This window comes from Culex pipiens, chromosome 3 (genome assembly GCF_016801865.2).
Source record: "Culex pipiens pallens isolate TS chromosome 3, TS_CPP_V2, whole genome shotgun sequence".
In the NCBI taxonomy this organism is placed as follows: Eukaryota; Metazoa; Arthropoda; class Insecta; order Diptera; family Culicidae; genus Culex; species Culex pipiens.
This window is the reverse complement of record NC_068939.1, coordinates 150,057,946-150,067,622: the sequence shown is the minus strand read 5'-3', so window position 1 is coordinate 150,067,622 and position 9,677 is coordinate 150,057,946. Positions and strand designations below refer to the sequence as shown.

The 9,677-nt window shown below is 42.0% G+C and overlaps 1 protein-coding gene across 1 annotated transcript; it reads left to right on the top strand.

Moving 5' to 3' along the window:
• Positions 1–224: 224 nt before the first annotated feature.
• LOC120420312 (uncharacterized) lies at positions 225–1,351 on the top strand. Its single transcript, XM_039583305.1, has 2 exons — positions 225–271; positions 583–1,351. The coding sequence occupies exons 1-2, from the start codon at positions 225–227 to the stop codon at positions 1,349–1,351; spliced, it is 816 nt and encodes a 271-aa protein (XP_039439239.1).
• The last annotated feature ends 8,326 nt before the right edge of the window (positions 1,352–9,677 follow it).

Sequence of the window (9,677 nt, the reverse complement as noted above, 5' to 3'; positions counted from 1 at the left end):
GGCGGTGACACCGCCTTTTGCAGATACGGGAGGAGGACCAAACAGCAGACGAATCCAGACTTGGATGGATCCTCTCAATGAACATGGTCAAATTGAAGTTCTTCAGCTATGCACGGCTGATGATGCAACACCCCTGCCGAAAAACCCCTTTACGATCGGAAAAACTATCGAACGTGCTGTCGGAAAAATTGCCGAAGCATATACGGAAGCTAAAGGAAGCAAGTATGTCATCAAAGTTCGTAACCACGATCAATTCGTACGACTTCAAGACGTACAAGAACTCATCGATGGAACGAAAATAAAAATCGCCCCACACCCATCTCTGAACGTCGTCAAATGTTGGGCTAGGTGTAGCGATGCAGTCGAACTGGACGAGGATCAGCTACTAGCTGAGCTGCATCCACAAGGAGTAATCGCAGTAAGAAGGATCACCAAATTCGTGAATGGACGAAAACAAAACACCAGAAGCCTGATTTTAACATTCAACGGTACAGTCGCTCCGAAACATGTGTTCTTTGGGCTGATTCGTGTAGAAACAGAAAAATACTACCCACTTCCTCTAATCTGCTACAATTGCTTCAGCTTTGGCCACGCAAAGGCCAAGTGCGACGCCGAAGCAGCGTGCCGTAACTGCTCCAAGAACCACACTTCGACCGAAGGAGCCGCTTGCTCGAGTCCCGCTTTCTGCAAGAACTGTAATCAAAACCACCCACCGTCAAGCAAAACATGCCCCGTTTATCTACACGAAACAGAAATAATCAAGCTGAAGGTTGATTGTGGAATGACCTACAACGATGCTAAACTCGAGATTGAAAAGAGAAGTGGAGCAGGTAGCTACGCCAGTCAAGTTCAAGCTAGATTAGCAAAGGCCCGAGATGAATCAGAAAAGGACAACGAAATCAAAAAACTTCGAGTCGAGGTTGCCCAAATGAAAACAATCTTGGAAGCATACACAAAACTAAAAACACAAAACGATCAAATGAAGCGCAAATTACAAGAACTCTGTCGTAACAAGCCCAAAGACAAGAACAAACCAACCCCCCAGCTACCAGAAGATCAATCTAATTCCACTTTCAAAAACCAGCAGACGACCAAGGAAGCAAAACAGCAACATGAAAAGCAACACCAACAAACCCAAAACAAGAAGAAACGACCACTCAAGCCATCACTATCGAATGAAGCAGAAGGTAGCTCACAACCCCCTGGCAAAAAGCTCGGGGTAGAAGAAGCCAACAAGCCAGAGACTATGGAAATCGACGTCAACAACATTTACGAAATCTTGGAAATAATCTCCGGCGACGAAGTGCTGGACGATACAGCGGACGCAGACGATGAGGAAGATAATGTCTAGTAAAACCCAAACTAAGGAAACAGGTGGATCCGGAGTGGCTCCGGATCCTATGGAACAAAATGCGAACACTAAAGGAAAAAGAACCACACTCAAACACTTAAAAAACAGTCGAAAACTCAAACACACATGGTTGGGATCAGATGAAGAGAAAGTAGTCTACCCGCCCCCAGTAGAGGGGGAGGACGCTACGGGAAGCGGGAGCGAGGACGTCATGCTGCAACCTGTGCTCTGTCAGCTTACCCGTCGTCCTGCCATGAGGATGGAACCAGAACCAGTATTGCAAGCTGAACAGTGTCTTAACTACCTTGACTGCTTACAACGGCCTGGCTCGTCGAAAGATCCAGTTGAACCGTGCTTGAACTGTAGGAGAAAAGAATCAGCCCACAACATAACACCAACAACATCAACCGCAAGTGCATCAAGCAACAGGCAAATCCTTGTGCCAGCCCTGACCTCAAAAGTACCGATCTATACGATCGACGAGCTTGGGGCGGCAGCTGGCACTGGGAACATGCCTACCCCTCAGGCAAGTATCCCTATCATTTCTAAGAATGCACCATCTCCGGCTGTAAATCATTGCTCCACAGGTTCACTTAACAACGACATGGAAACGAGGAAATCCTTCGCTCTGCAATGGAATATGAGCGGCCTTCGAGCCCATCGTGGAGAACTCGAGCTTCTGATTGCTGAACACCAACCAGCAGTTATTTGTCTACAAGAAACAAACGCACAAGAGGGTAAAACACCACAGAATTTCCTTGGAGCTAGCTATACTCTTCTACTCGGGCCGTGCTCTGCTCACGGAAGGCAGGGAGTTGGTATGGCCATCCGATGTGGAGTACCATTTGAACGAATCCAGACCACGACGACCATCCAGGCAGTTGCAGTACGAATCCACCTCTCTACCAAAATAACAGTTGTTTCAGTCTACCTGCCTCCGACTGACAGTGAGGCTACAAATAACCTGACCAGCTTGCTGAACGAACTTCCAAAACCTGTACTGCTTCTTGGTGACCTGAATGCACATCACACTGAATGGGGTAGTCGACTATCAACCGAAAAAACTCTAGCGCAAAAACGAGGACACGAAATCCTTTCGCTATTCGTGGAGCAAAACATGCTCGTTCTGAATACTGGTTCTCACACTCGCTGTGACCCGTCCACTGGCAGGACGCAAGCCCTCGACGTTTCAGCATGCTCGACATCGATAGCAGACCAGTTCACCTGGAATGTTGTTCTTGACTGTGCTGGTAGCGACCACTTCCCGATACGAATTGACACTACTGATACAGCTGACGAACCAAGGCACCGAAGAAGATGGCTCTACGACAGAGCAAACTGGCGTATGTTTGAGGACCTCACCATTTCAACCATCCGACCTGGCCAGAATCTGTCAGTGGAAGAGTTCTCCGCCAGGATTGTTGAGGCTGCTGATCAAAGTGTACCAAAAACAAGCGGGAAATCAGGACAAAAATCAGTGGTATGGTGGAGTCAGGAAGTTGAACAAGCCGTCAAACTGCGACGAAAGCGACTTCGAGCCCTTAGACGAATAAACGACGAAGACCCCAGGAAAATCGAAGCACTTGAACTCTTTCACGAAGCGCGATCTCTCTGTCGCAAAGTAATCAAAGAAGCCAAACAAAAAAGCTGGGAGGATTTCGTACAAAGCATTAACCCAACGAGTTCGTCAAGTGAAATGTGGAACCGCATCAACAGGCTTCGTGGTAAGAGGTGCAGTAACGTCATCACCCTCAAGCTCCCAGATGGAATCACCAATGAAGGATCAATCGTGGCAAACGCACTTGCTGACGAATACGAGCGAAGATCATCCGATGCAAACTACACGGAAAAATTTCGTAAGAAAAACCTTGGGAACAAACGAGATTGGAGCCTTTCTAGACGACCTGATTTGTTCAAGCGTTACAATGCGGATATTACGATGGACGAGCTCACGTGGGCACTGTCAAAGCGCGGTGGCGCATCCACGGGCAACGATAACATCAGTTATCAACTTCTCCAACACTTACCACTCCCATGCAAAGCAGCTTTACTAGAATTATATAATAACGTATGGTCATCTGGAGAGTTCCCAGATCAATGGAAGGAGGGTGTAGTAATTCCCATCCCAAAACCGGAAGCGGACCGAAGCCAACCAGAGGGATATCGACCAATAACCTTGCTGAGCTGCTTAGGAAAACTATTCGAAAGAATCATTAATCGACGACTGATTACGGAACTAGAGGAAACAGGGAGGCTCGACAATCGTCAGCATGCATTCCGCGCCGGAAGAGGAGTCGACACTCACTTCGCGCAGCTAGAAACATTACTACAAGCAGGAGCAGATCAACACGTTGAACTAGTTTCACTTGACATATCCAAGGCGTACGACACAACTTGGCGCAACGCAATCATGCAGAATTTGACCGACTGGAAAATTACTGGACGTCTTCGAACTATACTTGCAAGCTTTCTTAAAAACAGAACTTTTCGGGTTGCGGCAAATGGGGTACTCTCGAGCGCTAGGATAGCAGAAAACGGTGTTCCCCAAGGCTCAATTCTGTCAGTTACGCTCTTCTTAATTGCCATGCAGCCAATCTTTGCGAGGATCTCATCTGACGTCCATATACTTTTATATGCTGATGATGTCCTTCTGATCTCCAAGGGCCCGAACTCGATTTTGGTACGTCGCAGAATGAGGGAAGCAGTCAATGCTTTTATCGATTGGACAGACAGTGTTGGTTTTGTAGTTGCACCTGCAAAATCCAAATTAATGCATATCTGCAAACTTCGTCATCGAAAACGCGGACGTGCAATAAGAGTTCATAATGTTCCCATTCCACGGGTGAGAAAAATGAAGATCCTTGGAGTGCTGCTAGACGCAAAACTTAACTTCCTTCAGCACTTTGCAAGTATTAGGAAGAGTTGCAGCAATCGTGTGAACATCTTACGCATTCTTGGGGGCCGACTGAAACGCAGCAACCGAACAACTCTTTTGAAAGCCGGATCAGCTCTCATTACATCAAAATTGTTTTACGGAATAGGAATCACCAGCATCAACAGTGAAGCAATGGAAAGACTACTAGCCCCCACGTACAACGAAGTCATCCGCCAAGCCTCGGGCGCATTTAGGACGAGCCCAATTCTCTCCATCGTTGCTGAGGCAGGATGTTTGCCGTTCAGGTTCTTGATGACTCAACGATTATCCCAGCTCGCAATCCGGCTATGTGGAAAAATCCCCTCCCTGGCAGAAGCACCACAAATAAAGCGTGCTATTACGTTGTTTCAAGAACTATCAGGATTCCCATTTCCAGAGACTGAGAACGTACTGCGACTAAGCGGAAGAAAGTGGTACGATAACAAAATCCAAATTGACGATACGTTCGAGGTTCAACTACGGTCTGGCGCTCCAAGCAGTGTAGTTGTACCTAACTTTCTGTCCCACATGTCTAGTCACTATAACGAACACCACGCAATCTACTCAGACGGTTCCAAAAACGGTGACGAAACTGGAGTGGGCGTCGTCACCGAGAACAGCCAATACCTTTACACTCTTCCTGGAACTTGTAGCGTGTTCTCTGCAGAGGCGTACGGGCTATGGAAAGCAGCGTTTATCGCCTGCTGCAACGCGAACACAATCATCCTCACGGACTCCGCCAGTTGCATCAATGCAATCAGAAGTGGACACTCATCACACCCATGGATCCAAGCAGCTGAGAAAGTAGCAGCCGGGTGTAACATCACGTTCTGCTGGATTCCAGGGCATGCAGGCATACCCGGAAACGAAGGAGCAGACAATATTGCCAACCAAGCCAGATCAAAGCCACCACCTCACTCGTTCAAAATCCCTGCTCAAGATGCTGTACGGACTGTGAAAAACGAGATTTGGAAAGCATGGCAAAATCAGTGGAACCAAACACAACAACAACTTAGACAGATAAAACGAACCGTTTGTAGAAACGTGGACAGAAGCTGTGCATCGGACCAGCGTCTTCTGACGAGACTACGGATAGGTCACACCCGCTTGACTCACTCGTATCTCCTCGAGAAAATTGCGCCACCAGTTTGTCGCTATTGTGGCGTCTCCTTTACAGTCCAACATATTCTGCAAGACTGCAGAGGTTTCGAGGAAAGCCGAAAAAACAACAGCATCAGTGGAACACTTTCAACCATTCTTGCAAACGAGAAAAGAAAGGAGATATCGATGATAAATTTCCTGAAAGAAACCAGTTTATACAACAAAATTTGAACCATTTTTCCAAGACATGAATGCCACAAAAGTGGTAAAATGTCTATAATAATAAAAAAAAAAAAAAAAAAAAAAAAAATTTGTTAGTGCCAGAACAAACAGGGTATAGAAGGAACCATTCGTGTGAAACTGCGTTGAACCTCATTTTAGCTAAATGGAAAGACGAATTAGAAAAGAAATCTAAAGTTATCGCAGTGTTTCTCGACCTAAAACGTGCGTTTGAAACAATATCTTGGGAAAAGCTCGTAAAAGTCCTCGCCAAGTACGGTTTGAAGGAAAAAGCACTTGAATGGTTCTCGTCGTACCTGGAAACTAGAAGCCAAAAAACGAAATTCAACTCTGTGATATCTAGTCCGCTAGAAACCAAGTTTGGTGTCCCACAAGGCAGTGTACTTGGCCTAATCCTGTTCATTCTGTACATCAATGACCTGAAAAGAGTGCTCAAATACTGTGATATAAACCTTTTTGCCGACGATACTGTGATATTTATCTCTTCCGACAATGCTTTTGCTGCTATTCAAAAACTCAACTGTGATCTGTGTAATCTGTCCAACTGGCTTAAACATAAGAAACTAAAACTAAACGTCTCGAAAACAAAGTGCATGATAATAGCCAACTGAGCCAACAAACTGAGTTTTATGCAGCATATTGACCACATAGTGAAGAAAATTGCGAAGAAGTTTGGTGTTTTGTGTAGATTGTCGAAGGAATTGTCACAGTAGAGCTTAAAATTTTTGTACAAAGCGTTGATATCTCCCCATTTCGATTTTTGTCCCTCAATTGTGTATCTGGCAAATGAACAACAAATGAATAGACTGCAAAAACTACAAAACAAAGTGATGAGATTGATTCTCAAGTGCAACAGAAGGACACCTAGGCGAGTTATGCTGGAAACACTGCAGTGGCTATCAGTGAGACAAAGAGTAACGTTTTTGACATTAATGTTGGTGCACAAAATTGCAAAAGGTCAAGCTCCAGAGTATTTGAATGAAAGGATAAAAGGGGGACGAGACATACATTCACATAGAACTCGGTTTGCAGATGAAATAAGAACTGCTTCGTTTTGCCTTCCTCACCTTACTGAGGAAAGGCTATAAAATCACTCAGAAAACGAACTTCTTAGTTTTACCTCCTAGACCCACCTTCATGTATACATAACGACTCAGAATCAAATTCTGAGCAAATGTCTGTGTGTGTGGTGGGATGTTGATCAAAAAAATTTGCACTGGATTACCGATTTGGACCGTTTTGGTCTCATTCGATCCGTCTTGGGTTCCCATAAGTCGCTATTGAAAATTATAAAGTTTAGTAAAGTACATCAAAAGTTATGCTTAAAAAATGATTTTAACAAAAGTCCGGAAGATTGTAAAAAGAGTGGTTTTTGTAAGAAAACCCGTTATGCTATACATTTTTAGAAAGCTAATAAAGAGACCTTTCCAACGCGTCATAATCATTTAAGATCTGACAACCCTATCAAAAGTTATAAGCACTTAAGTGTAATTTATGCACTTATTGGAGGCCGGATCTCAGATATTTTGATGAAAACGTTGTCCGGATCTCTCATGCGACCTATCGTTGGATAGGTAATCAAAAGACCTTTCGAACGCGTCCAAGACATTGAAAATCTGACAACTCATTCAAAAGTTATAAGCATTTAAGTGTTATTTATGAACCTTTTAGAGGCCTGATCTCATATATTTCGATGAAAACGTTGTCCGGATCTACCATGCAACTTGTCGTTGGATAGGTAATCAAAAGACCTTTCCAACGAATTCAATAGATTGCAGATCTGACAACCCTATCAAAAGTTATAAGCACTTAAGTGTTATTTATGAACTTTTTAGAGGCCGGATCTCAGATATTTTGATGAAAACGTTGTCCGGATCTATCATGTGACCTGTCGTTGAATAGGTAATTAAATGCCCTTTGCAACGAATTCAAAAGATTGCAGATCTGACAACCCTATCAAAAGTTATACGCACTTAAGTGTTATTTATGAACTTTTTTCAGGCCGGATCTCATATGTATTGATGAAAACGTTATCCGGATCTATCATGCGACTTTTCGTTGGATAGGTAATGAAAAGACCTTTTCAATGAGTTCAATAGATCGCAGATCGGGTTGTCAAAAGTTATAAGCACATAAGAGCCCTGAATTATGAAGATCTGACTACCCAATCTGATGGTATGAATAATGAATCAAGTTGATAGAAAACTGAAAGGTCCGCCCTTTTGTATCTATTTTGGATAGCATTACCCTCTAAATGTGAGGAAGGCACCAACCACCTAAGGGTGGATTAAGTAACGTTTTACTTGCATCTTCACAGAACTCTTTATATTATAAGGGCATGAAATTTACAACAATTTGCCATGTGAAGTAAAAAATAAGGACAATTTTAATGTGTTTAAACGGCATTGTTTGTGTTTCGTTAAAAATAATGTTAATTTGTGAAGTTCACGTGTGTTAAATCCCAAGAGGGTTGCTGTGAAGGAGGCACGTTATGGCAGTCGGCATCCGTATAACGGTACACGTCTCTTTGGGTACACGAGAACAAACGTCTCTGGGCCTCATATGACCAATCGATCAAAAGCAACGCGACTGTGGGTGCGGTAAAACCCTTGAATGGACTCATATGTGTGTGAGATGGGGCGGGGGAAATAATCTCAATATCCAGATGGTCCCTGTTCAATGCAATGTTAAAGAAATAAAGGTTTTTTTATGGACGCGCATGGTTTAAAACAAGAGAATAAATGCATAAAGAATGAATCAAAAACACAGTTAAATTACAAAAATATCTAACAAGATAAATAAACTTCATGTAATCCCATGGGCGGGGGTTAGTGGAGGGCCATCATCATCATCATCATCATCATCATCATACAAGTCTTCATACAATTTTGGCAGCTGTCCATACCAAAATGGTACGCCAATATTCAAACAGCTGTAATTTTTGAGTGAATTTTCTGATCTTTCTTTTAATCAAAACTAACATTTCAAAAAGGTGTAATGTTGAATGTTTGGCCCTTTTGAAATTAAAAAAAAATAAAAAACTGTTTTCGAAAAGATCGGAAAATTTCACGAATGTTTCATGTTTAACATTGAAAATCGTACCATTAGTTGCTTGGATATCGACATTAGAAAATGGTGGGATGTTCGGGTGAGACTTAGAAAACTTCAATTTTTCTGTTTCTTTTTCATAAAGCCGCTTTATCTCAGCAACCAGAGAGGTCCAATCTTCAATGTCTCTTAGACAATTTTATAGCAAATTTTCTAAAGTTTTCGAAAAAAAAAATTCAGGAATGGTCACTCATGGTAACTATTTTTAAAAATCGAAAAACTGCAAATATTTCGCTAAAATCAAACTTTCGGTGGTTTTTTCTTGAAAACGGAGCACATTATCAAAAAATCTGTAAAGTACTTTTTGGTTTACAATTTAATTATACATTACAAAATTAAGTCATCATTTTTTTTGTATGAAATTTCGATTTTTTTCAAAAATCACTATTTTTCAAAAATTCATAACTCGACGGCAGATATTTTGACCAAGCTTATCTATGGCTTTAAAGTTGCAGATTTTTGTCCTTTAAAACATATCAAAAAATCTCGAAAATCAAAAAATACGTATTTTGGGAAATTGAGTTTTTGTAAAAAAAAGTTAATTAAAAAAATCAGCAAATTTTTTTTCCGTGTACCCATTTTTTCTCAATAGTCCTCAAAAATACCTACAACTTTGCCAAAAACTGTAATATTCAAACAGCTGTAACTTTTGAGTGAATTTTCTGATCAATTTGGTGTTTTTGGCACGTACTTTTTTTTATGGACAGCTGCCAAAATTGTATGGAGACTTGTATGTATGGGACCTAATGTGGGTTATTTTTTACGAGAATTATTAATTAAAGATTTGAAGTTTTGCAAGACCTATGAAATTCAAAGAGATTCAGCCTTCTTTTTCAAGAGACTTGCAGAATTTAAAAAAAGAGTTATTTTTTATAAGTATTTTTGAACTCATACAGATTCTCTTTTTTCATGAAATTTGAAGACAAATTATTAAGAAAGAAGGGTACATTTGTATGAGATCTA